Source organism: Pseudorca crassidens, chromosome 11 (assembly GCF_039906515.1).
Source record: "Pseudorca crassidens isolate mPseCra1 chromosome 11, mPseCra1.hap1, whole genome shotgun sequence".
Classification (NCBI taxonomy): domain Eukaryota; kingdom Metazoa; phylum Chordata; class Mammalia; order Artiodactyla; family Delphinidae; genus Pseudorca; species Pseudorca crassidens.
The window spans coordinates 6187721-6214001 of record NC_090306.1 but is presented as its reverse complement, the minus strand read 5'-3'; the positions used below and the strand labels follow the sequence as shown (position 1 = coordinate 6214001).

The 26281-nt window shown below is 59.9% G+C and overlaps 3 protein-coding genes across 9 annotated transcripts in view; 1 reads left to right on the top strand and 2 right to left on the bottom strand.

Moving 5' to 3' along the window:
* The first annotated feature begins 420 nt into the window (after nucleotides 1–420).
* On the top strand, nucleotides 421–13364 carry IFFO1 (intermediate filament family orphan 1). 3 transcript variants are annotated; one of them, XM_067695536.1, is made up of 10 exons: nucleotides 421–1199; nucleotides 4820–4880; nucleotides 4971–5066; nucleotides 5709–5849; nucleotides 6148–6156; nucleotides 7963–8144; nucleotides 8247–8367; nucleotides 8626–8721; nucleotides 11492–11622; nucleotides 12264–13364. In XM_067695536.1, exons 1-10 carry the CDS (start codon nucleotides 421–423, stop codon nucleotides 12373–12375), a joined length of 1728 nt encoding a protein of 575 aa, XP_067551637.1. In that variant the 3' UTR covers nucleotides 12376–13364. The 3 variants fall into 3 exon arrangements, with proteins under 3 accessions (XP_067551637.1, XP_067551636.1, XP_067551635.1); XM_067695535.1 differs by lacking the exon at nucleotides 6148–6156 and having other exon boundaries at nucleotides 7987–8144; nucleotides 8629–8721; XM_067695534.1 differs by lacking the exon at nucleotides 6148–6156 and having other exon boundaries at nucleotides 7987–8144.
* A 759-nt stretch (nucleotides 13365–14123) lies between these two features.
* Nucleotides 14124–18503, bottom strand: GAPDH (glyceraldehyde-3-phosphate dehydrogenase). The gene is made up of 12 exons (XM_067695537.1): nucleotides 18384–18503; nucleotides 18091–18131; nucleotides 16182–16281; nucleotides 15995–16101; nucleotides 15786–15876; nucleotides 15549–15664; nucleotides 15388–15469; nucleotides 15022–15173; nucleotides 14860–14938; nucleotides 14694–14777; nucleotides 14513–14610; nucleotides 14124–14405 (listed from the first exon to the last, which is right to left on the bottom strand). Exons 2-12 carry the CDS (start codon nucleotides 18111–18113, stop codon nucleotides 14336–14338), a joined length of 1002 nt encoding a protein of 333 aa, XP_067551638.1. The 5' UTR covers nucleotides 18114–18131; nucleotides 18384–18503; the 3' UTR covers nucleotides 14124–14335.
* A 2535-nt stretch (nucleotides 18504–21038) lies between these two features.
* NCAPD2 (non-SMC condensin I complex subunit D2) overlaps nucleotides 21039–26281 on the bottom strand; it is a 28651-nt gene continuing 23408 nt past the window's right edge. For 4 of the 5 annotated variants that reach the window (XM_067695515.1, XM_067695517.1, XM_067695516.1 and 1 more), the window contains exons 22-32: nucleotides 26108–26277; nucleotides 25287–25398; nucleotides 25089–25212; nucleotides 24851–25006; nucleotides 24331–24508; nucleotides 24148–24242; nucleotides 23598–23678; nucleotides 23266–23449; nucleotides 21853–21979; nucleotides 21593–21748; nucleotides 21039–21370 (exon numbers count right to left, since the gene is read on the bottom strand). In XM_067695515.1, the coding sequence (XP_067551616.1) occupies nucleotides 21282–21370; nucleotides 21593–21748; nucleotides 21853–21979; nucleotides 23266–23449; nucleotides 23598–23678; nucleotides 24148–24242; nucleotides 24331–24508; nucleotides 24851–25006; nucleotides 25089–25212; nucleotides 25287–25398; nucleotides 26108–26277 (1472 nt within the window). In that variant the 3' untranslated portion in view covers nucleotides 21039–21281. The remainder of the gene's footprint in view (nucleotides 21371–21592; nucleotides 21749–21852; nucleotides 21980–23265; nucleotides 23450–23597; nucleotides 23679–24147; nucleotides 24243–24330; nucleotides 24509–24850; nucleotides 25007–25088; nucleotides 25213–25286; nucleotides 25399–26107; nucleotides 26278–26281) is intronic. The other variant, XM_067695519.1, reaches the window with a different exon arrangement.

Here is a 26281-nt window from a genome sequence, read left to right as displayed (position 1 = left end):
GGTCAGTTCGCAGGGACCCAGGGAAGGAGAGTCATGGAGTCAGAGCCTGGGTGTTTGGATTCAGGGGAGAGGAGGGCAATTGGGGTGTAGGGAAGGTGAATTTCGTGCCACCAGAACCATGGAGTACTGGAGGACCTGGGTTTTATGTCCTGCCACGCTGGCTGGATTCTGGGCATGGGTCGGGGTCCGGTCGGCTCAGGGCTCAGCCTCAGACCCGGAAAGGTCGGTCCAGGTGCCAGCTTCCGAATGAGCCTTTCATTGGCCTCCTCCCTGGCCTCCTCCGCCCCGCTGACCTCTGCCCCTTCCGCCGAGCCGTCTGATTGGCTGCCCCTCGTCCCCCTGGCGCCTCATTGGCTCTCCTCCCTCGCCCTCCAGCCCTGCTCCTGCACGGGTCTCCATCTCCCGGCAGAAGGCGCAGCCATGAATCCGTTATTCGGCCCCAACCTCTTCCTCCTCCAGCAGGAGCAGCAAGGCCTGGCCGGGCCGCTGGGGGACCCCGTGGGAAGCGACCACTTGGCCGGCGGCGGGGACGTGCCCCCGGCGCCGCTCGCCCGGGCCGGCTCGGCTTCCTACTCGCCGCCCGGGCCGGGCCCGGCGCCCCCCGCCGCCATGGCGCTCCGCAACGACCTGGGCTCCAACATCAACGTGCTCAAGACCCTGAACCTCCGCTTCCGCTGCTTCCTGGCCAAGGTGCACGAGTTGGAGCGCCGCAACCGGCTGCTGGAGAAGCAGCTGCAGCAGGCGCTGGAGGAGGGTAAGCAGGGCCGGCGGGGCCTGGCTCGCCGAGACCAGGCCGTGCAGACCGGCTTCGTCAGCCCCGTCAGACCCCTGGGGCTGCCCCTGGGCGCCCGGCCGGCTGCCGTCTGCACCCCGTCGGCGCGGGTGCTGGGCTCGCCCGCGCGCTCGCCGGCAGGCCCCCTCGCGCCCTCCGCGGCCTGCCACCCGGCTCCCTCCACCTCCACCTCCGCCTCCTCTGCCTCCTCCTCGTCGGCCCGCTTCATGCCCGGCACCATCTGGTCCTTCTCTCACGCCCGCCGGCTCGGGCCGGGACTGGAGCCCACTTTGGTGCAAGGGCCTGGTCTGTCGTGGGTGCACCCCGACGGGGTGGGCGTCCAGATCGACACCATCACCCCCGAGATCCGCGCTCTCTACAACGTGCTGGCTAAAGTGAAGCGCGAGCGGGACGAGTACAAGCGGAGGTAGGGATCGGGAAGGTGGGGAGGGGGCTCAGCTCACGCCACACTGGGGCCGGGGCTACGTGTGCGTACAGGAGCCGAGAGCAGCTGGGGCCCAAGAATCAGGGAGGAGTCAGTATGAGTAAAGTTCCTGCTGTGTAAGGAGGAGCTTGGAAGTCCACAGAAGGAATTGGATACCCGGAGACTAGAATCCCTAGAGAATGCAGAAGTCGAGACTCGTGACCGGAAGGAGGCGTCTAGGAGCCGAATACTGCGGGGAACACTTGTTTTTCATCTAGGCTGCAGTGTTTGGAGGACTGTGTTAACTGGGGGTTTTGTGATGTGTAAAAGGGACATGGGTCGGAGAGGCCACATCCGGGCTACTGCTTAATCCCCCAGTCTCAGCCCTCGGAGCGACTTTGTGATATAGGCTCCACATTACTGATCAAAAGTTAGAGGCAAAGGTTGTAGTTTTAATTCGGGAGTCGAAGGGAAATGAGAGGGGGTTGGAGAGGGGCTGCACCTTGCAGTAGGTGATCCTGCCTCTGCCCAGCGTTTCCCAAAACGGCGTCCGAGGGAGCAGCACGGCTACCCTGGTTCCATCCAAACCAGAATGCTGTGGGGACCTTAGGGCATTTCTGGGAGTGGGTCAGAAAAGGAGGGAGGCGGGAAGGAGTAAAGGGAATTCCCTAGGGAAAGGGGAAGGGCCTATGTAGTTGGCCCAGGGCTAGCCTTGGAAGCTGGGGGATCTGAAAGTGCAGAGCTGAAGGCGGAGGAAGTGTGAAGAGGGCAGCAAGGACCCGAGTAGGAGAAGGCTGGGAACATGGACACACCACACCTTTGACACAAGGCAGCTGGGGCAGGCTGGGTGGCTCTGAAGATGAGGAGTTGGTTTACTGCAGGGAGCCCTGCGGGGTAGCACAAGGCGCCAGGGGAGGGGATGCGATGCAGGAGTGCTGGCTGCATCCAGGTGGATCCCCTAGACGGCTGATAACCATGCTGTTAGGACAGCAGCCTGAGCACAGCCAGCACTTCGTACACTGTGCCTGGGACGCCATGGTTGAAGACGGAGGAGGTGACAGGTCGGAAAGAGGCTTAGCCTTCAGGTTTAACCTCTTAATGAGCTACTCTGACCCCTTATGGGCAGGCCTGGGAATTACCCTTGCAGCCCAGTGGAGCAGAGATTTGTGTCTGGTGGGGATTGGCTGAATGCTCAGGCAAATGCCTGCTGGGTCGGGTTGGGGGTCGGGGGCGAACTTCAGGGATCTGTAACCCGCCAGAGTCTAGCAGATCACAGATCAGCAGGCTTGCTGAGGTGGAGTCCTGTCCTCATGCTGGCTGGCTTCCTTCCTTGGTTGTAGTCCATGACTGAAGTGTCTTTGGGAGTCTCAGTTATCCTAAAACCATCATTCAGATGCCACCCAGAACCATCCTGCCCCAGCCACTGCAGGAGTTAATTAACGCCGTCAGCAGTGGAACATGGACAGTTCTGGAATACATCCATAGCCACAGGAACAACTGCTGTTGTGGGGGTGTTCTGTTTCTAACCGGAAGAGTATTTGTCCTTGGTCCAGCTGTCCAGGGCAGCAAAGGGTTATTCCTCGGGGGCTGATGAGCTCATAGCTCTGCAGCACTCCGCTGTGCAGAGGGCCTCACAGCCAGACGTGGGTGGTACGTGATACTGGTAGTCAACTCGTTCTTCCACCCCAGATCCCCTGCCCTTGGTCTCTTCTCTTTATAGCAAAGCTAGCTCCCGTCTGTAGCCTGGAAGACGTGGGCATAGTATGAGCACTAAACTGGGAAGGAGCTGAGGCCTCCTGGTTCTGGGTTCAGCTCCCCTGCCTTGTGCGACCTTGGGTGGATCTCTTTTTCCTGGTCTCAGTTTTTCCGACATAGGAGTGGCCCCTGCTTCCTCACTTCACTCAGGGAGACCGTTTATTTGGAAGAAAGATGTTTGCTCAATGTAGAATACATGGAAATTGCTCAACGTCTACCCATGTTTAAAGAACCTTGCGAGGGAGACCAGATTTAAATAGAGGTCAAAACGAACCCATTCGTGGGAATGTCTGGCTGGAGTACAAATAGAATTCTAGTGAGCTTCCAGATGGTTTATTTTCAGATTTTTTGTTTGTTTGTTTGAGATTTTATTAATCTTAAGCCATACCTAACTTCCTTAAGTTTCTACCTGGAACAGTTGAGTTCACTGTCCTGCCCTCCCTGATGCATCTTCCCCAGGGTTTTGGTCCCCTTGTCTGTCTCGCTTGCTTCCTCCAGGGATGCATGGACCCCAGGGGCATCAGGGTACTGCATCCCCTGCCCTCACGCTGTAGACGAAGAAACCAAGGCCCAGAAAGATAAATGTCTTCTTTAAGAAAATACATAACCTGACACTGCTGGGGCACCTCGCTGGCTCCAACTGTCTGAATGAGAATGCCAGAGCGAGGGGAGGGGCTGGGTGGGGAGCCAGGAAGACGGGAGGGGAGCTGGGCTGCTTTCTCCCGGCCCAGCCCAGCCGCCAGGAGGGGCGGCCACGGTGAGTTCGAGGAGTTATTATTAGGAACACTGCAGTGCGGAGGAACGGGAGGGCTAGGAGAGATGGGCCTGGAGGAGGAGCCCGGGGAAGAGAGCTGAGAGGCACCTGGGAACAGAGATGGAGGGGAGGGGAGGGGAAGACCAAATCCTGGGCCTGCGGAGTATGTTCTCCATGCTGCTTCCTAACCACCTTTCTGGCGTTGAGGTTTCTCCCCTGGTGCAGTTGCCCTCGTTTCTCAGCCTGGAGGAAGCCTTTCCAGGATGGGGGAGAAGTACTGGGCTATGTCAGTGGGGTCTGAGGAGTCCCGCTGTTCCAGCCAACCTTGCGGGGCCCTGAAATCAATTCTAAGCAGGGGTGTTGCCCCCGCCGCTGCCCTCCTGCCTGTGTGAGGAGGAGGGGGACGTGCCGGCCAGCTCCCAGCCTTGGCCAGGAGCGCCTTCTAGCCTCCTCGTGGTCTTAGGCTCTGCATGCGGGGGCCCAGGAGGTCCTGCCGCTAGTTCTTACCCGCCACGGTTTCCCTCTCCCTCTGGGTGTGGGTGGTCAGTGATCCCAGGCTCCTGCCCGCACCCTGGCCCCTCTCTGCGGCTCACCCGGGGCCTCTGGGTGGGCAGTTTCTGGAGCTTGTGGGGATGGACTTCAAGCATCTCCTCGCAGGCTCCTGACCACCTTTGCTGATGCCATATGTGTCCTGCAGCTGCTTTTACAGGATTAATGGTACCACAGGAGGCAGGGCAGCGGGCTAGACGAGCTCTGTTCTGGTGCAGGCAGCAGGCGGGAGCCCGGATCTGAGGACTGGAGGTGGGAGACCGGGCCGGGTGGTGTGGGCAGAAGGAGGGGGACGAGGCCAGCCGGACAGCTGGTCGGGCTGGGCCCTGCGAGGGACCAGAGCAGCCGCAGTTGCTCTTAAATGGTGCGAGGCCGGAGGTTCCGGGAAGGCAGCTGGTGAGCTGGGAGCTGGCGGGGAGCCTGGAGCCACACGTTTCTGCCCGGCTCCTCCCGTCTGGGGAAGCAGACCCGGGGCCGGGGCCTGAGCCTGAGCCAGACGGGCGGGGGGCGGAGAGCGGAGGCGGGAGGACCCCGCACCCAGGCGCTGGCCCTTCGCTGTCTGCAGGTGGGAAGAGGAGTACGTGGTGAGGCTGCAGCTGCAGGAGCGCGTGAACGAGCTCCAGGAGGTGAGGGCCGCCCTGCCCCGCCTCGTCCCACCTTCCCCTGCCCGCCGCCCGCAGGCAGTGCGGCTCACGCCGGGTTTCTCCCGACCGTAGGAGGCCCAGGAGGCTGACGCCTGCCAGGAGGAGCTGGCCCTGAAGGTGGAGCAGCTGAAGGCCGAGCTGGTGGTCTTCAAGGGGCTCATGAGCAACGTGAGTGCCGCCGCGTCACCCCTCGTCCCTACCCGCCGGGGCGAGGCTGCCTGAGGCCAGGGAGCCGGCCTTTTTAGTTGCACCCAATTCACTGACCCTCCCCCCAGCGTATGTGCTTCCATTTCTTTTCCGCTTGCCCACCCCTAACTCCGGAGAAGAAGAGACAGCGGAAGTCCCCGTGGCCTCCATTGTTCCTCAGGGTGGTTTGCTCGCAGTGTGGCCCTGGGTGAAGTCCTGACACTCTGCCTTCGTATCTGGGTCTGTGGAGTGGGATAGTAAAGCACGCACTTTGCAGTCTGGTTCGAAGGTTGTGATGCACTGAGTTAGGACAGTGGTGCTCGTTCAGCGTCAGCTGATGTCACTATTGCGATACTTCTCCACTCTCATAGCCCCTGGTGGTCAGCCAGTCAGTGTCTCTTGTAGCCTGAGTTCCAGGAGGGAGCCCCCTGCATGTCCCAGCCACTGGGCCGTGCCCTTCGGGGGCCCCGTCTGGCCGGGGAGCCAGCTGTCCTGGGCAGAGTGCTGGAGGGGCACCCAGGAAAAGGGGTGCCTTCTGCTGGGAGGGGCCGTGTGTCTGGGAGGATGAGGGGACATTGCCGGGCCCTGAGGACCCCCTCACCGCCCTCCGTGCTCCCCGCACAGAACCTGTCCGACCTGGACACGAAGATCCAGGAGAAGGCCATGAAGGTGGACATGGACATCTGCCGCCGCATCGACATCACCGCCAAGCTCTGTGACTTGGCCCAGCAGCGCAACTGCGAGGACATGATCAAGATGTTCCAGGTGAGGGCGAGGGGCGCCTGGGTCCGGCCCCCGCCCCGTCCCACCGCCTGGTGTCCGCGCCCGAGCTCTGTAGGGGGGCGCGGGGCCGCGAGAGCCCGGTCCTCCGCGGGAGCTGGGCCCGGCCCCTTCTCGGAGAGCTTAGCGCGGCAGCCGGGCCCTGGCGGGACGAGGCTGGGGGTGAGGGACAACCTCTGGAGAGGAGTTTGGAGCGGTCTCTAACGCCGTCTCTCCCCTCCCCTCTCTCTCCCGTCTGCCTCCTCGCCTCTCTGCCTTTCATCTTCTCTTGCTTCCTCCACAGAAGAAGCTGGTTAGTTCTGCTCTCACGCAAGCTTCCTGCGTCCCCGGCCCATTTCTCAGCTCCCCAGGCCTCCTGACCCGCAGGGCTCTCAGCGCAGACCCCTCCCCTCTATCCGGCTGCTCTGCTCCCTTCTTTATCTCCCACCCCTCCTTCCCTCTCCCCGCTTCTCCCTCCCTCTACCCCCTTCTATCCCTCTCCCCATTCTCTCTTCCTCTCCCCCCTTCTCTCTCCCTCTCCCCCTTGTATGCCTCTCCCCCTTCTCTCTCCCTCTCCCCCTTCTCTCTCCCTCTCCCCCCTTCTCTCTCCCTCTCCCCCTTCTATGCCTCTCCCCCTTCTCTCTCCCTCTCCCCCTTCTATGCCTCTCCCCCTTCTCTCTCCCTCTCCCCCTTCTATGCCTCTCCCCCTTCTCTCTCCCTCTCCCCCCTTCTCCCCCCTCTCCCCCCTTCTCTCTCCCTCTCCCCCTTCTCTCTCCCTCTCCCCCTTTTATGCCTCTCCCCCTTCTCTCCCCCTCTCCCCCCTTCTCTCCCCCTCTCCCCCTTCTATCCCTCTCCCCGCCTTCTCTCTCCTTCTCCCCTTCTATCCCTCTCCCCTTCTCTCTCCCTCTCCCCCTTCTCTCTCCCTCTCCCCCTTCTATCCCTCTCCCCCTTCTATCCCTCTCCCCACTTCTCTCTCCCTCTCCCCCTTCTCTCTCCCTCTCCCCCCTTCTCTCTCTCTCTCCCCCTTCTCTCTCCCTCTCCCCCCTTCTATCCCTCTCCCCCTTCTCTATCCCTCTCCCCCTTCTATCCCTCTCCCGCCTTCTCTCTCCCTCTCCCCCCTTCTATCCCTCTCCGCCCTTCTCTCTCCCTCTCCGCCCTTCTCTCGCCCTCTCTGCCCTTCTCTCGCCCTCTCCCCCCTTCTGTCCCTCTCCTCCCCTTCTCTCTCCCTCTCCCCCCTTCTCTCTCCCCTTCTCTCTCCCTCTCCCCCTTCTCTCTCCCTCTCTCCCCCTTCTCTCTCCCTCTCCCCCTTCTATCCCTCTTCCCCTTCTATCCCTTTCCCCCCTTCTCTCTCCCTCTCCCCTTCTATCCCTCTCCCCTTCTCTCTCTCCCCCCACTTCTCTCCCCCCTGTTCTCCCCCACCTGTTCTCCCCCCACCTGTTCTCTCGCCCGCCACCTGTTCTCTCTCCCCCCACCTGTTCTCTCCCCCCCACCTGTTCTCTCCCCCCCAACCTGTTCTCTCTCTCCCCCCACCTGCTCTCTCTCCCCCCCACCTGTTCTCTCTCCCCCCCACCTGTTCTCTCCCCCCCACCTGTTCTCTCTCTCCCCCCACCACCTGTTCTGTCTCTCCCCCCCCCACCTGTTCTCTCCCCCCCCCCACCTGTTCTCTCCCTCTCTCTCATTCTTCTGCCTCCAGTTCTCTCTCTCCCTTTGCCCTCTGGCTTCCAGATCTGGATGTGTGACTCAGGTTCTGCTTTGTCAACTCCGTGTCTCCCTCCTCCTTGCAGCCTGAAAGTTTCCTCTCAGTTCAGTCATTTCACTAGAAGACTTTTTTTAGAAAAGAAATCCTCTGGGCCATTATGCACATCTTACTGTGGTCGAGGCCAGCCATTTCCCCCTTATCTTACTGCTCTGTTTTCTCTGTTTCTTGTCTGTCTTCCTCCTAGTCTGCAGCCCCGTCCCCATCTGTGTCTGTCTGCCTGTCTCGGTGACGCTGGTGTTTCTGTTCCGTCTTGTAACTGTGTCTTCTCTCTGTCTGCCCCCCCCTTCCCGCTGGTCCATGCTTCCCTCCCCTGCCGGCGCCCACGCCCTTCTCCTCATGCACCCGGCCTCGTCTCTGTAGTCTCTGCACTTGTCTCCCATTAAGGTCCCGTCCATGGGGGGGCGGAAGCGGGAGCGCAAGGCTGCCGTCGAGGAGGACACCTCCCTGTCAGAGAGTGACGGGCCCTGCCACCCCGACGGGGACGAGGAGGAGAGCACGGCCCTCAGCATCAACGAGGAGATGCAGCGCATGCTGAACCAGCTGTGAGTCCCGCAGGCCCCTCGCCGCCCCGCCCCCGAGGCCGGAGCCCCGCCCAGCAGCCCCTCCCTGCCGCCCGCCCTGACGCCGGGGCTCCCTGTCTCTAGGAGGGAGTATGATTTTGAGGACGACTGTGACAGCCTGACTTGGGAGGAGACCGAGGAGACCCTGCTGCTCTGGGAGGACTTCTCGGGCTATGCCTTGGCTGCTGCAGAGGCCCCGGGAGAGGTAACCGCCCTCCCGGCCGCAGGGTCCCGGCTCCTCCTCTCCGGGCGCCAGGCCGTCTCCTCCCCGCCCACCGTCCACGCCGTGCTCTGTCTTCCCTTTGTGGCCACCCTCCGTCACCTGCTTCTCCCTGGTCCTTTGTCCTCGTCCCCTCTCTCTCCGGCTTCCTTTAACCTGACTCACTCTCTCCCTCGCCTTGCCCTGTGGTGCCCCGTCCCACCCCTCCCATCTGGCCTCCCCCTGCTTCCCTTTCCTCTCCAGCAGCCGGAAGACAGTTTGGAGAAGGTGATTAAAGATACTGAGTCCCTGTTCAAAACCCGGGAGAAAGAATATCAGGAAACCATTGACCAGATAGAGGTAAGGCCGTGCGCTGAAGCCGAGGGGCCCAGGCTCCCGGTGGGTCGCAGGTGCAATGGCCTCACCCCTGCGGGACCCCAGACACCAGGGCCTCCCCATTTCTTCCTGACGGGGGCGGAGTGATCTCCCCACTGTAGCACCTCCGGTGGGTCCTTAAGACCTCAGGCTGGGGAGGGAGGCCGACAGATGTGGGTTCAAACCTCAGCTCTGTCACTTACTTCCACTCTAACTTTTAACAGGCCTCTTTTCTCTGAGCATGCTTCTTTATTTATAAGGTGGGGTTCCTACTAATACCTCCCTCAGGGTTGTTTGAAGGTCAAGTGAAGTAAGGCCCAGGCAGAGCGTGGGGCAGCGTCTGTCTCGTCGTCAGCACAGCATATGGTCGTTGCTTTATCATCATTGCTGTTATTATTGTTAGTGCTGTGGTGAAGTCCACTCGGATGGACTTGAACTTTGCTGCTGTCGCGGCTCAACCTTTGAGCCAATGGGGAAACCTCCATTCTTATTCCCTAGCCTTGAGGAACCTTCTAGAGATGCGAGTGGAACTGGTGCTTCAACTTAAACTCTAGGCCTCTAGGGGCGGTGGGAAGGATTTGTGGCACCTGGGAGGAGGGCCTGTGGGACGAGGCTTGCGTGCGCGTGCGATTCTCGTGAGCCCTCCTGCCCGAGCGAGCGTGAGAGGGTCCTTGCCATGCACTCTGACTTGGGGATGAGGCTGGGGGCCTCTCTCTGAGCCCACTGCCCTCACAGCGGCAGTGGAAGTTGAGGAATTATTTTCCTACATCCTCGTTCCCCCAGCGCACATTAGCCGGCCCTGCTCCTTTCAGCAAAACCTGCTTTCATTTTTTTTGCCCGGGCAGACAGGTGCTCACTTTTAAAGGCACTGCTGGGGACTTCCCTGGCAGTCACATGGTTAAGACTCCACACTTCCACTGCAGGGGGCGCGGGTTCGCCCCCAGTTCGATCCCCCCCCAAGTCCCGCATGCCATGTGGCCAAAAAAAAAAGAAAAGAAAGACACAGCCAGCTGTGCGCCACTAGCTGAGGAGCTGGGAGGGGGAACTGCACTCCGCTCTCCCGTTTACACCATCCCACTGTCCTCCTCCTCCCTACGCCTAGAATGGCATGATGGGAGGTGTCAGCGGGGCGGACACGGTGGTGGTGGCTGCAGTGTTGCTCCTGGACATCCAAATGGGACACCTGAGGTCCTTCAACTCAGTGACCTTTGATCTCTCAGGGGCCCTGGGATGGAGGCAAGGACCATTTCCACCACTGGATGGTGAGACCAAGGCCCAGGTGGAGGGTGGGCGGGAATTCTTTCCCCCACCCCTTCCCCTCCATCTGCTCCCAGCCTCACCCCTCCGCCCTGCCCCGCTGCCAGCGTGCACGGGGTTTGCAGTGTGGCTTTTGGGGTCGTCTCCTTCCTGCAGCCCTGCTCTGAGGGGCTGTGTAGAGACTGGTGGCCGTCCTAGCCTCGTATTCTGCTGGAATATGTTTGGTTCGTTCCCTTGTTTCCTGCCCCGCTGAGCGATGGGCTCCAGAGCCCACCCCTCCTCTTTAATACCGGGGGGCTCTCCTGAGGTGTAGGGATTGGGGTGTAGGTGGCAGCCAGTCTGGACAAGAGCTGGCGGCACCGTATTTCCCTCCTGGACTGAACAGTCAGTGCGTTCTGCCCCTGCACATGCTCTTGCTGCTGGGCCCCGGCTGGGATCCCAGCTCTGGAACCAAGGCTGGAGTTTGAGCCGTGCTCACTAGGGCTTCTGATCCACCTGGGCTGCCGTCTCTGTGTCTGGCTCTGTGACTATTTTCTTTTCTCTCCGAGTTTCGCATCCTCTCTGCCCAGTTCAGACCGTTCACAGGTGGCTTCCCGCCCTTTCTCTTTGCTCTCAAGCAGTCAAGCACGTCACCTCCGAGCAGTTTCTCTGCCTCCCCTTGTGCCCAGAACAGAGAGAGGCAGCACATTGTCTGTGGCCAGATCTTTCACCGCCTCTGCGCCTGGCTCTCAGCTCTTACCTCTGAGCCTGTGGCGCAGAGGCGGGGTCTGGGAGGGAGACTGCGTGCCCTCGACTCTGGGCCACACGTCATGTCACGCATGACGTGTCTTGAGTCGGGCTACATCTCAGAGCCCGTCGGACATTCAGCGAGGCAGGCAGTCCTTCCGTTCATCTCTGAAAAGGACTTACAAGTGAGAAAAGCAATGAGAGGAAATAGGTGGTAAGAGAGCAGAGTGCCTTTCAACAGGGCCCAGCCGGCCTCTGGGCCATGAGTCTCGTGGACGCTACTTGAAGTTAACTAATGACTCTGCCGTCGAGGTGTGGGGTGTGCACGCAGGGATGAGTAGGCCCCGTGGCCAGCCCTGCCAGGAGCTCCCAGCTTGCAGAGGGGGACAGGCTGGGGGGACAGCGCTGTGTGGGGAGTGAGGACTGGAGCAGGCCCCGGGGGGGCCCCAGGAAGGGGCAAGGTCATCCCCACGTGCTGCCCACGCACTCAGGAACATCCGTTCCTCACGGCTCTCGTTGGGAGTCTGTTCCGAGAGTGCAGGCCCAGAGCAGATCGCTTCGTGAAAGCCTCTGTGGGAGAGACTCCCGGGGAAACTAGAAGGAATGATGGGGTATCGGGCACCTTCTGCCTTGAGCTGGTTTAGTTTAAAATCTGAGTCCTTCACTTGCACTACGGCTGCCTGTGCCCCGCCCAGGGTGCTTGGCAGTTAGCCTCCGGGGGGCGGGGGACAGGCCCTGCTGACCCGGCGGCCCTGCCCTGCCCCCGCCACAGCTGGAGCTGGCCACGGCCAAGAATGACATGAACCGGCACCTGCACGAGTACATGGAGATGTGCAGCATGAAGCGGGGCCTGGACGTGCAGATGGAGACCTGCCGCCGGCTCATCACCCAGTCCGGGGACCGGTAAGGGCCCCCCGGGCACAGGCGGGAGGGGACAGTACCCAGCGCCCCTCACTGGGGAGCCCTGAGACCCTCCGGCAGTGACTCAGGCCCGTCTTGCCGTGGGGCTGCCCGTTGGAGATCGCCTGGTCTGCTCGCCCCAGCCCGGCAGCTCCCTCCCCCTCGGCAGTTGTCCATCCGTGGTTGGACTGCCGAAACCTCCCGATGCGGTTCCCCTGGTTAGAAAGGCAGCTAAAGACTGACAGGGAGCACAAGGGGCAGACTTTTATCTAAAGTCAGCGCCACAATTTGTGCCTTTGACCCTGCGTAAGTTTTTAAAAATCGCAAAACTACTTCATAGACGTGAAGCTGGGGCCACAGAGCCGGTGCCCTCCGGCTCCGGCGGCGTCTCATACTGTGACCTCAGATACTTCTGAACTCAGCCTCTCCGGGTCCCCAAGTTAAAGTGGGGACCATTTCTTACCCCCTTCCCCCCTCCCTTGCCCTGCATCCGCCCTTGCCCTGTGGTCCTCCTGCCCTGCCTGAGATGCTGCCTGCCAGGGGATCAGGCCAGGGGTGGCGGGCGTGCCGGCCTTGTCAGGACTCCTCCCGCCCCGAGGTTACAGCTGACCCGCCCCGAGGTTACAGCTGACGCTCTTTTCTAGAAAGTCTCCTGCTTTCACTGCGGCCCCGCTTAGCGACCTGCCGCCCCCGCCGCCGCCAAGCGAGGCTGAGGACTCCGATCGCGATGTCTCATCCGACGGCGCCGTGAGATAGGGGCCTCCTCGGCCCGCTGGGACTCACCGAGGCAGGGGGCTGGGTGGTTCCCAGAAGGGAACGCGTTTGTCCTGCAGCACCGAGCCCGGCCCCGGCCACGGGGTGCTCCTCCCCAGCCTCCCCCCTTGGTCCTTGGCCTCTCTAGGGGTCTGGGGTGTCTGGAGCGAGGCTTGGCCTGCCCTTCCCGGGCGACCCCCTGCACAGCCGGCTCCCCTGCCTTCCTGCGTGGGTGAATGCTACTTCCCATCTTTAACACGCTGCCCGAGCGCTCGTGGCCCCTCACCTCCCCACTGAGTAAGGAACATGATGGATTGTCCTTCCTGCCGTCCCTGTGGCCTCGAGCCAGCTGGCCGTCTTGATTCTGTACTGGTGCTAACTGGCGTGGGCACTGGTATGAGGGGGATTAGGCTGGACGTTCTGTGGCTCGTGCACCAGAGAGGGCTTCCCTCCGTGTCACAAGCGGAGGGAGCGGGCCCGGGCAGGGCGCTCTGTCCTCCCTCTTGTCCGAGTGCTCACGGCCGTGCCGGCCGACAGCAGTGACGTGGCTGTGAGCCTTCCCTGGTGGAGGTGCCGCGCGTCGCAGGGGCCCTAGTGCGTCCGGTGCCGGCGGCTTCTGGGTCTGACCGGGTGCGGCGTCAGTGTCGTGGAGGGAGACAGAAGCCCCTGCTTGTTTCCCAGTCACCGCCCGGTGACAGAAAGGTGAAGCTGTGTGTGTGTGGGGGGGGGGCGTGTGTGTGCACACGAGCATGTATGGGCGCATGTGCCCTCAGGGTCCCAGTTTCTTCAAGCATCAGCTGCAGGTGTGTCTCCTCCGTGTCTGTCACACACTGAGACGAACCGGCTGAGTGAGATGTCCTGGACTCGGAAAAGCTTGGTGAACTGGGGCTACGAGACCGAGGGTCCCTCGTTGTCGCCGCCTGAGGCGGGCTGGGCTGAGCCGATGTTTGTGTGGAATCTAATGACAATGAAACTGGCGACTGTTTATTGAACACGTCTGTGTCACTGTTTCCAGCACTTTCTGGTCTGGTGGTGGTTATGCAGTCCTCTGCAGAGTGCGCTAGTTATCACTTTAAAAACATGCAGGTGCAAGGCAGGTGCGGAGATTGTAGGTAACCTGCCCAAGGTAACGGTGCCTCGAGTGGCACGGCCACGGCCTCAGCCCTGGTTCCCGGCACCAGCTCTGTGCTTCTACCGCCAAAGCCACGTGCATCCACAGGTGACAGATGACATGGGAGCACAGCCATCCCCACCGTTCCCGTGGTCCAGCCTACTGTAACCCCTCCGGTGACACTAGGGCACCCACCCAGCTGCACTGCTGGTGATCACCGGGGCACTGAGACTTGCAGCCACTGGGCAGAGCTGGGGTCTGCACCCGGCAGGCTGGCCGTGCTCCATGCTGCTGCAGAGGTCAGCCAACTGGCCAGAGGCCAGGCACACTGTGCCCTGACTTCCTGTGCCAGTGTCACCCTCGGGGAGCTGCAGACAGAACGGCTTCTGGATACGTGGAGCCAGAGCATTCCTGGGCTCAGCCACAGCCATCGGAAGCACAGCGAGTCCCCGTGGCACCCAAAGGCCTCAGAGAGGAATCAAGGTGACCTGAGGACACGTGGCTCTTCAGGGGAGCAGTGTCCGCCCTGGGGCGGGGCTCCTGCCTGGTTGGGTGGTCTCAGCAAGATGCAGTTCTCCTTGGCCCCAGCCCAGCTCCCGTCCCCTTTATCCTAGACCCTGGAGCAAGACAGAACAGTAGCCTGGGTGCAGTGTACTTTATTGATGGTACATGACAAGGTAGGGCTCCCTAAGCCCCTCCTCCCCTTCCTCAGGGGGTCTGGGATGGAAACCGCATGGAGGTCGGGAGATTCTCAAGTGTGTTGGAGGACGGAGTTGGGGCAAGGACTCCCCAGCAGCGGAGGACCTCTCTCTTCCTCTTGTGTTCCTGCTGGGGCTGGTGGTCCAGGGACTCTTACTCCTTGGAGGCCATGTGGACCATGAGGTCCACCACCCTGTTGCTGTAGCCAAATTCATTGTCGTACCTGGAAGAAGAGGGAGTTAAGGGTTGTTTTCCCGAGTCGGCCACCAGGGGGCAGCAGACTCAGTGCCACTCTGGAGCACCAACTCCCACACCACCCCAGCCACACACCAGGAAATGAGCTTGACAAAGTGGTCGTTGAGGGCGATGCCAGCCCCAGCATCGAAGGTAGAAGAGTGGGTGTCACTGTTGAAGTCACAGGAGACAACCTAGGGAGGGAGAGGGCCAAGAATAGAACCCAGTCTTGCTCACTGGGGCCACGTGGACACCAAGTTCCCTGACCCGTCAGTACCTGGTCCTCAGTGTAGCCCAGGATGCCCTTGAGGGGCCCTTCGGACGCTTGCTTCACCACCTTCTTGATGTCCTCGTATTTGGCCTGAGGACGTAAACACAGGCGGTCATTCAAGCTCCAGTCTTGCAAGCCCCAGCCCACCAAGGCTGCTCCAGCCGGAACTTACAGGTTTCTCCAGGCGGCAGGTCAGATCCACGACGGACACATTGGGGGTGGGGACACGGAAAGCCATGCCAGTGAGCTTCCTGTAGACACAAGGAAGCAGAGTCGGCACCAGGCGTCCCGGATCCCCGGGTCCCCAGGGCAGAAAAGCAGCAGCGAGTCTCACCCGTTCAGCTCAGGGATGACCTTGCCCACAGCCTTGGCAGCACCAGTGGAAGCAGGGATGATGTTCTGGGCAGCGCCTCGGCCATCACGCCACAGCTTCCCAGAGGGGCCATCCACGGTCTTCTGGGTGGCAGTGATGGCATGGACCGTCGTCTGGAGACAGGAGGGGGCGTGAAGGCCCTGCCTAGTGCTCACCATGCCACCCCTTCCCCCTCCCTCCTCCTGAGGGAAGAAGTGACCCGAGCAGATCCCTTGGAACCCCGGATGCCCCTCAGCCCCTCAGCCCAGGGCCATGCTCTGGGAGGGAGAAGGGTCCCACCCTGGGTGTGGACTGAATGTGCCCTGGCAAGCCCCGCATCACTCATACCATGAGTCCCTCCACGATGCCGAAGTGGTCATGGATGACCTTGGCCAGGGGGGCCAAGCAGTTGGTGGTGCAGGAGGCATTGCTGGAAAGAGGGAGGCAGGTCAGGGGCACGCCCCTCGCGTAACACGCAGCGCCATCTGCCCACTTCTCCGCATGCTCACCTGACGATCTTGAGGTGGTTGTCATACTTCTCATGGTTCACGCCCATGACGAACATGGGGGCATCGGCGGAAGGGGCAGAGATGATGACCCTCTTGGCTCCACCCTTCAAGTGAGCCTGCGGCAGAGGAGCACTTACAAACCCAGGCTCCCCCTTCCCGGCCTAGGTCCGCCCCACCCAATCTTCCTGGCACACCAAAGCCCGGGGTCCCCTCCTCTCCCGCCTCCCTGTGGCTCACCCCGGCCTTCTCCATGGTGGTGAAGACGCCGGTGGACTCCACCACGTACTCAGCGCCAGCATCACCCCATTTGATGTTGGCGGGATCTCGCCTACAAGGGAAGACAGGACAAAGCTCAGGGCCATGGGCTGCCACGGACCCAAGGAGGTCACCCCATTCCAGCACCTCCTCCAAGGCAAACTTCTTCCTGTTCCGTCTCCCACACTTACTCCTGGAAGATGGTGATGGCCTTTCCATTGATGACAAGCTTCCCGTTCTCAGCCTTGACTGTGCCATGGAACTTGCCGTGGGTGGAATCATACTGGAACATGTAGACCTGGGGGGACGAGGGAGGGCATCAGGGGGCCGCGCCTCAGCCGGGCTCTGCTCCCCGCCACCGGCACGGGTGGCACTCACCATGTAGTGAAGGTCAATGAAGGGGTCATTGATGGCGACAATGTCCACTTTGCCAGAGTTAAAAGCAGCCCTGGTGACCAGGCGCCCAATACGGCCAAATCTGAGGGGGACAACAGGTGAGAAGGCATGAGAAGGGAGGAGAGAGTCCTCCTGGGTATGCAAGCAGCCCCAGGCCCACTCACCCTCTTTCAGAGGGAAGAGGATGCCACTTTGCTACCACCAGAAAAGTCCCAGGAGAGCTCACTTCACCTTCCTAAGCAACTCTGCCAGGCCAGCCTGGCTTCCCAGCACGGCCACAAAGTGAAGGCTCACATCCTGCCCAAGAGGTGATTAGGCTCAAAGACTTGCCCACCCATCTGAAATCTGTTGAGGAGCAACAGGGTAGGGTGGTGCGCTGCTGCTGCCACCTACAGTCTGGGCACGTGACAGGCACATGGCACTCATCTGACTGTAAATGCTTGTTCCTGCCTGGCCCAGCTTCGGGCTACACCCTCTAGAGAGCAAAGACCTGTACACTCAGCATCACCAAGCTCAAAGGGCAAGAGCAAAGGTCAGAAGTGAACTGGCCAGGGGAAACCCACCCCTTCCCCAAGTCCCTCCTACAAAAGGTAAAGAGGGAAAAGGAATGGTTTCTCAACCCCTAATCCCAGCACTCTGATTTGCTTAGTACTTGTCCTTCCTAGCTCTTTCCCAAAAACCAGGAGTGGGAGCAACAGACGTTTGGGTGTGGGGAGGGCAGGGGGAGGAGGTGGAAAAGAGCAGAAGCCCAGGACCCCAGCTGCAGAAAGGTCAGGCAGCTATATTTAACCCCAGCTTAGGGTGGAGTGGGGATCTGGTTTCTGGAAGACGGGATGGGGAGAAGGGCAGGATGCCTGAGGCTCACAGACACCTAATCCCTCCTGGTGACCTTTACAGCCTGGCCCTTAGGGTTGGGTCACCTCTACGCATGGATGGAAGAAATAAGCTTCGAGGAGAGCCGCTGTGAAGACAGGGGCTGCAGCTCCGGGAGCCATTTTGTGGTGGAAAATTTCTAAGTACCCATGACTCAGCTCCCCCAGCATGGCGCCAAGCCACGGCTACCACACCTCTACGGAAAAAGGAAAGGAAAAAAACCCCAACACAACACAAGACCACCCCCATAAACCCACGTTTTTGATTCATCAGATAACCATCTAGGAAAAGCGTCCTATCATCCCTGGGGGGAAATGTGGCTAGCGGTTTAAGGGATGGTCAGAGTTGAGGTCTAGTTGAACAAGAACGGGAAAGCCTGGCCTCACCTGGCTTAAGGGATAAAGGCGACTCCACCCCACGAGACAGGGGTAGGAGGGTCAGTTATAGGCAAGGAAGGAGGAAGGCTGAAGGGCTAAGGAAGGTTTCCTAACGGGCGGTTCATTCATTTCCTTCCTAGTTGCAACATGGCGGCTGGTTACCGCAGATGACCAACAGCCCCCACCCCCCCGCCCCCAGCTGGTTCTGCGCGCAGCTGTGCCTCCTGCATCCCGGGGCTGCGCCCGGCCGGGGGCACGGGCTGCAGGTGGGGGACCGGCTCGTCCCCAGCACGTGACCGCGAAGGGCGCGAAATGAAAGAAAGGGCCCGAGCTGGAAGATTAGAGGATGGGTCCACATCAAGAATCGGAGACTCCTGGGTATCTGCCGCAGGCGGAGTGGAAGGCTCTGCAGAGGCGGAGTTAACAGGAGGCGCAACAGCCGGGGATGGGGGACACGAGGCCTTGCGAGGGCCTCCTCCAGGTCTGAGCACCGACCTTGAGCTCTCCTTGGGGGGCGGTACGACCACCCCCATCCAGGTCCCCCACGCGCTGGCAGAGACCCGGTAGGGCAAGACCCACAGACGCAATTCGGTGGGGAGCGCAGGACTTACTGCCCCACCCCGCGCCACCCCGCAACTCACCCGTTCACTCCGACCTTCACCATCTTGTCTCCGGGACGCAGCTGCAGACAGAGGGAGGTGAGCATTAGAACGCGCGGCGAAGCGGTTGGAGTCCGGCGCTGCCCTCCCCGCCCCTCCCCCAGGCCTCCATCCCGGACCTGCGCTTCCGCACGTCCTTCCTCCCGCCCCTGCAATGCGGGGGCCCCGCGACCCGGACCCCGGCCTCCTCAGCCGCACCCCCGGCCCGCGCACACCCCTTGTCCCTTTCGGGGCCATCCCCGAGCCCTTTGTGGACCCTCTCCGCCAGGCTTTACCTGGCACTGCACACAACACACGGCTGCCTGTCGAACGGGTAGGAGCAGAGAGCGCAGGGGAAGGCTGCAGCCGGAATTTATAGGGCAGGGGAGGGGCGGGGGCGTGGTGACGCAGGCCCGCCTAGCCCAGTCCCAGCCCCCGGGTGCGGAGGCCTGAGCTACGTGCGCCCGTAAAGTCGCGAGTAGTCGGCCCCCCGCTTCTTTTGGACCAGCCTGGTTCTTCAAATGTGCAGGCACCGCGCGTGTGGGCTGAGGGAGAGGGGGAGGGGACCGAGACTGGCCCAAAGGAGGAGGGGACCGGTGATGGTGCTTGGCGGGGATTGGGGGCGGGGGGTTACTGCGGGATTCTGTGGACTCGGGGCCGTGGGCCCTGGTGAGAACTGAGGGATGCTGCACGGATGTAACGGGAGAACTTGGGGAGCCGGTTAGATAGGGAATTGGACCCGGAGCCAGGGACGGCTCGCGGCTGCAGGGTCCCCCTTCCTCCTCCTCCCCGCCCCCGCTCCCCTACTTTCAAAGGCTGAGAGGCGGGAAGGCTGAGGAACTTCTCGAGGCTCTTCGGTAGTGACACTGGAACAGCAGAGGAAAAGGCTCGGGAGGGCCTCCCGCAGGACCCTGCCCAGTCCTCCTTCCCCCTCCCCCTCCCCCCCTCCAACGGCCCGGATTCTGGGCCGGAGGCCGGGGCTGGGCCCTGGGCTGTAGGGGGCCTGGAGAGGAAGGAGGCTCCGGAGGAGGCATGAGGGGGAGGGGTCTGCACTGAAGGTCACGATGTCCTGCGGCGCAGGCAGCCTGGAGACCTGAGAATCGAGGCAGACAAACCAGGCCCTGTGCGCACCAGCTGCTCTCCCCTAGGCCCGGGCTGGGGCCCCGGGGCGGGATAGCATCGCTGCTGGGGGCTGGCCCGGTAGAGGGCCGGAGGCCTCCCACAAATTCTCTCCTGGGAAGCCTGAGGGCTGTGCCGCCCCCGCTGGAAGACAATGCCTCTTTCACCCTGTCCAGCCCGTCCAGCCCTGGGCCGAGAGCAGGACGCTAGGGCGGAAGTCCCTCCCCATCCTGGGACGTGCAGGCCAGCCCTGCAGCCAGGGCCTCCCCTTCACTGGCTGCGTCCAGGGGATGTTGGGGGCAGGGTGAGGAGTCCAGAAGAGGAAAAATATTGGGAGGTCTTGGGCATATGGTGGGAACAGGCCCCCAGCCCCTTCCCACACGTGATGTGGAGGAAGGGATCCATTCCTCTCCAAGACCCGTCAGTCAGAAGCTGGCACTCTGCTGGGTTTGTAAGCTGAGGATGGAGGAAGGGCTGGTTCTGAGGACTTGAAGGGTTGAGGATTTAGAGGGGGGTGGGGTGGGATGGACATTGCCCATCAGCAGGTGCTGGGGGACAGAATTGGGGCCTCTTTGCTGGCCCAGCGTAACCTGAGACCAGCCCCCTTTTCCAGCTGAAAAGCCTGTGGCTAAGTTTAGCCCCGCACGGTGACAACCTTTGCTTAAAAGGCAGAGAGCACTGCCCTGCACCCCGACTCCAGCCCGTGCCTTGCCTTTCTGGGACTGCCCTCCCTCTTGGGGCCCCAGACCCAAGGCTGGCTGTGGCTGGCAGCCATCTGCATGGCCCATGGCCAGACTTCTGCAGGAGCAGGAAGAGCAGGGCCACGGGGCAGCTAATGGTGGGGGAGGCGGGAAGCGCCGCACTGAGGGGTCTGCTGGGTAAGTGGAGGGGAGACGCCACCTCCTCAGGCTCCACCAGGACGGCAGCGCCTTCCCTGACAAGGGCCTTAGGAGCCCCTCCACCCTCCTGTGCTACCCAAAGCACGTCCCCCTTTGCCGCGTGCTTGTCATTTCTCATTACTGTCCTTTGCTGAAAAGGGAGCTCAGTGCTCCGAGAGCACGACTGACTGATGCAGTGTGCTGTTGTCATGACAGCAAAGACACCACTGTAGCCATGACAGCAGCCTCACTGCCTCCAGTTCAGGTGATTCAGCAGAGAGGAACTGGGGAGTAGGAGGGGGTGGACGGGGCCTGCATCTGAGGGGCTGACTTGCTGCAGACCCTGTAACGTGGTGAGGAATCCCTGGGAGACAGTCCCCAGAGACACTGTCTAGAGCTGACGGGGAATCATGACCTGATCTCCCATCAGCCTGGCCAGGCCAGTCACCTGTCTTTAGAGATGGGGTCGGGGGCACGAGTCGGGGTGAGGGCAGGACAGAAGCCAGCCCTTGCTGGAGAGGAGGGTTTCTCAACTTCCGCTTCACTGACATTTTGGGCCGGAGCATTTTCTGTGGTGGGATCTGTCCTGTGCATTGTAGGATATTTAGCGACATCCCTGGCCTCAGCCCCCTCCCTGCTGGGCTGTGACCACAAAAATAGTCTCTAGATGTTGCCAACTGTCCCCTGCAGGGCAAAATTGCCCCCAGATTGAGAAGTGTGGATCTGGAGTCTAGACGCTGCCTAATTCTGCACAGCGGAGCAATCCTGCCACGCGTGCAGGGTGGGGAGGTCGAGAGGGAAAGATGAGGCACTGAGGGGGCGTGAAACTCAGCAGATGCTGGACGGGCCCCAGACTCCTGGGCTCATCATCTTCTGGATCAATAACCCTCTATCTGCTGCCTGCCTCTGGGCTAAGGAGAAAGGTGAAACAAAGATGAGCTTAGGAAAAACCTCTAAAAGTATATAAAAACGTTTATTCATTGGAAAACTAGGAAACTGGCAAATGTATATTCCAAGGAAAGCAGCTCAACTCAGTTCAGTTAGGCTAGTTTAAGAGCAAAGCCGTCTGTTACAAAGACCATTTATGCATTAAAAAAACAAGGAGACAGGCAAACAAGTATTTTACAAGGGGAACGGAATTCAAGGCCACTCCACAAGACACCAGCACAGCAGGGTTGGGAACAGGCAAGGCTGCCCCTAGGACCTGTGCCTGTGAGCAGATGCTCGGCGGCGGATGGGGGTGGTTTTCTTGGGTGTCTCATCTTCTGTCATCTCTGCTAACGGTTCTATTCAAAGAATTGGGGGAATAAGAAAAAGCTGAGTCACAAAGATGGTGAAACATAGGTCTCAGAGAACAAATGGGACAGTCCCAGGCCACACTGCACAGGGAGGAAGAGGACCTTGGGGGCAGGGGGCCTATGCAGCAGGACCCCATCAAAGCCAGCCTCCCCCCCCGCCCCCCCCGAGCTATGCTTCTTCTGGGCTCGGTGTGGAAGGAAGCACCGTACCTTCCTCGCTGGACTCATCACTTGAGAAGACGATTCTGAGTTTCTTTCTTGAAACTTGCCGCTGGGTGTCTGGATGCCATCGGGTAGTACGGCGGGGCTCAGGTGTGACAAAGTCACTGTGTGACGCTGCAGAAGCCAGACGCCGGTGTCTAGAGACTAGAAAAGGCAGAGGCATGAGTCCAAAAAGGAAAGACAAAAGGAACCTCTATCTGAGAGGAGGGCCCCGCCTGGTCTGTCCCGCGAGGGGCTGCCTCACGTACCAGCAGGCTGTTTCCTGGCTGATGGGGCTCTCTGGCTACCCGCTTGGCCAATCTCAAGTTCCTCTATTGCATCCAAACCTCTGGTGTGACAGGCCCGAAGCTTCTGCTCGAATTCATCTATTACAGCCTGGAGGCAAAAAGAGGTGAAAAGCAGGCCTGGAAATATAGTTATTTCTATGATTAAAAAGAAACAAGTTGGGGCTTCCCTGGTGGTGCAGTGGTTAAGAATCTGCCTGGGGGCTTCCCTGGTGGCGCAGTGGTTGAGAGTCCGCCTGCCGATGCAGGGGACACGGCTTCATGCCCTGGTCCGGGAAGATCCCACATGCCGTGGAATGGCTGGGCCCGTGAGCCATGGCCGCTGAGCCTGTGCGTCCGCAACGGGAGAGGCCACAACAGTGAGAGGCCCGCGTACCGCAAAAAAAAAAAAAAAAAAAAAAAAAAAGAATCTGCCTGCCAATGCAGGGGACAGGGTTCAAGCCCTGGTCCGGGAAGATCCCACATGCCACGGAACAACTAAGTCCATGTGCCACAACTACTGAGTCTGCACTCTAGAGCCTGTGAGCCACAACTACTGAGCCCGTGTGCCACAACTACTGAAGCCCGCACACCTAGAGCCCAGGCTCCGCAACAAGAGAAGCCACCGCAATGAGAAGCCCACGCACTGCAACGAAGAGCAGCCCCCGCTCGCCGCAACTAGAGAAAGCCCACGCACAGCAACGAAGACCCAACGCAGCCAAAAAAAAAAAAAAAAAAAAAAAACACAAGTCCGTGAAAAGACATGGAGGAAGCTTAAACGCATATCACTGGATGAAAGAACACAACTGAGAAAAGCATATACCGTGTGGGTGCGATGATATGACACCCTGCGAAAGGCGAAGCTGTGGCAACAGTAAACAGACCAGTGGCTGCCAGGGCTTCGGGGAGGTGGGGTGAACAGGGGAGCAGAGGATGCTCAGAGCAGGGAATCTACTCTGAATGTCGCACAGCAGTGGGCACAGGTCACAATACATTCTAAACCCTCAGCGCGCACATCACCGAGAGTGAACCCTCCCGGAAACCACGCTCTCTGGGCGATGGTGATGTGTCCAGGCAGGTTCATGGATGTCCTGCTCTAGCCTCTGGCGGGGATGCTGGTAACCGGGGAGGCTGTGAGGCTGTGCCTGCCTGGGGGCAGGGGGCACATGGGGGAACTCTATATTTTACTCAATTTTGCTTTGAACCTGAAACTGCCCTCAGTAAAGTCTACTAAAGAAAAGAAAAAAGAGAAACAAAGAATCAGGAATTGGAGACAGAAAGATCTGGTCTCAGGTCACTCTGGTTACTTGGTTGCAATCAGCTGGGGCTAAGTCAGAAATCCAGAGCCTCAGAACAGCGGAATGAACTGCGGCTGGAATGCGGGCGGGCACCGCTCACCTTGCCCTCGGGCTTGGCTCCACGCCGCAACTTGCCCACAGCGGACAAAAAGGCGCTGAAGATGGACTCGTCTGACAGTTTATCTCCAAAGCAGTCAAAGTTTTCCAGCATCTTGCGGAGACCCCGCTCTGTGAGGGGCAGCTGTGACACGCAGTAGGCCAGGTCCCGGTACTGGCGCTCGGTCCTGCGGGCGGGATGGCTCTGTGAGGAGCAGTGGGACCCAGGAGGGAAAGGCCTCCTTCCTCATCAGCCTCCCACAGCCCCGGGGAGGCCCCTGGGTGGGAGGGCTCTTTCCCTCTCGCCACAAAGAGCCCTCAAGGCAGGCAGCGTACTGGGCCGTGCGGAACCGCTGACACAGCTTCTCCACCAGGCTCTCGGTCTGCTTGTCCTTGGTGATGTAGCAAAGGAGCTGCCTGCAGGAGGGGAGATGCGGATGTGCCGTCTCTGGGGGCAGCTCCGAACCCACCCACTGCCAACACCAACCCCGTACCCTCCCCAGCACCAGCCTTCTGTCATCCTCCTGACTCCGTAGCAGGCTCTTCTCTGCCGCAACCCATGCCCAGGCCTGTACCTCCTGCCCTCTCTCACGCCTCAGGGAAGGGCCCACCCCACCCTCCTGAGGAATTTCACTGTGACGCAATTTATAACAAAAGCAGCTGCTGTCCAGTGTCAGGACTTTTGCCTTATTGAATCTTTTCAAGAACTAATAAAGGGGAAGTATTTCTGGCCTCATTTTACACAGGAGGAACAGGCACAGAGAGGTGGTTATTGCTGAAGTCCACAGGCTAAAGAGTAGCAGAGCCAGAAATCACATACAGGTTTGTCTGATTCCTAAGGCTGCTCTACAATGGAAAACGTGCCCCAAGGCCCAGGGAACTGTACTTCATGATGGTGTGGAAAGGCTCCTCCTCCACTCCTCCCTCAGGGGCTGACAGGCGGCTGATGATATCTGGAAGGAGGTTATAGATCGCATTGCCCTGTGAGAGAGAGAGAGTCATATCAAAGAGACGAGGTGACCTGCATGTTCCCCCGGCAGCAAGCTCTAAGCTGCCCCCCACCTCTCACCTTGTGGGAGAGCTCGTTGAAGAAGTTCTTGGCCAGGGCAGCGATCTGAGGGGCAGGGTCGATGAGCAGCACGGCCATCTCGCTCACCTGCCCCTTCACCTTCACCATGTCCTTCAGGATCAGGTGGGTCATCACCAGCCCGGCTGTTTTCCGCACTTGCTGAGCGGGGTCCCGGAGACTAAGAATGAAATCCGAGTCATTAGGACCAAGACCATGGGCTAAAGCTGACGCTGGCAGACAGGCCCTCAGTAGGACTCTATGGCCTCTTCCTAGTGCCATTCTAGAAGCAGTTAGGGGATGTTTAGAGTTGAAAGCTGGGTTTGGGGAAAGAGGCCAAGGCTGTAACCAAGGCTTTAGAGAAGAAACATCAATCCCTTTGGGGCCACACTCAGCCAGGGCCTGCACAGATGTTCAAGGGAACATTAAAGACCAGGGCACAGTTTTGGGGATTCTCACACTGACTTCACCACAGCCTCCAGGGCTGGCAGGGACGGCGAAGGTGCTGTGAGGTGTCCCTCACCGAGCATACAGATGAGGTGTCCAGGGGTCCACCAGGTTGGGGAAGCGGATGGCCAGATCCCCAGTAGCAATCATGAGGTTAGATCGAACGATGGGGAGCGAAGACTTTTCTAGCATGGTGAACAGAAGACGAAGCTGGGAGTCACAGAAAGTGGCACTAGGGGCAAAGAGAGGATCATCAGGGAAACCATACCATCCCCCATCCTCCTGGAGAAGGTAATGCCCACCCCAGGGCCTACCTGATCATGCAGAACTTGCCGAGGGCAAGTGAAGCAGCTGCAGAGAGCTCTGGGTTGCTATAGAGACCAGGGTTGTTGCAGACTTTAAGCAGAAGTGGAACAAAGGCAGCCAGTGTCTGTTTGCCTGGTGAAGGAACAACTCTAGGTTTGGGACAGCCTACCTAGCCAGGGAGAGGGCCACTCAGCAATTCTTCTCACCATCTAGCAGCTCCAGCTCACAGATGCCGCGGATGAGTTCTGCCTCGGTGTCATCAGCTGTAGCCCCAACCAGCCCCATCTCCTCCTCCATGGTGGCCTCAGAGCTTGGATTCTGATGGGAGAGCAGCCAGGTCATGGGTGAGCAGACCGTTTTGATTCCAGCCTACCCTTCATTTCGCACAAATGGATCTGGGGAAAGGCAAATTCTGCAAAACCAGTCACAGGCGTGTCACGTGTATCCAAAGAAGGACTCTTGAATTAAACCGGAAGAGAACTAGGTCCGTTTGTGTTCAAGTTGCCGAAGCACCCCACACCTCTTCTGAATTCCTCCTCAGAAGCACATAACTTCCTAGACACAGTAAACAGACGGAGCCTGCCAGACAATGGTTCAAGGTCACAGAGAAGGGCAGACTTTATCTCACTGCTGCAGGGCTCTGTCAATCATCTGTCTGCCAGACATCACTGCCTCTAGTGGAGAGAACACAAGGTCCCATCAGGTGCTACGCCCAGTCACCAAGGCTGCCGGAAAGGCCCTGGGAGTGTGCTAACTAACAAACACTGCCTAGGGCACAGCCTGTGTCTTGTGCCAAGGTCCTTATCTCGATGCTCTGTATTTACCTAAAACTTTCCTTCCTGGGTGATCCATCTTTGTTCTCACTAATCATTTCCAGAGTAGTTGCAGCAAGGAGGCAGTCTCCATCAGCTCATTTAACAGGAGAGAAGCGGAGATCCCCAGAAGGAAATGTGAAGGACCCGAGGGCCGGAAGCAAATCTGGGAAACGCCTGGGACCCGAACCCAAATGCGCAGGCGTGCCACTCACCTTCTCCTTTGGCTCTTTCGTCTTATGCTCCTGTTCTTCCCGAAGAACTCGGCGCCGACAGAGCTCTCCACTCACTGCCTGCTCCAGATGCACCAGCTGCTGCAGAGCCACATCCCCGGCCAGGGACAGCAGGTTCATCAACAGGAAAGTGGGGAGCACAGGCGTGTCCTCTGC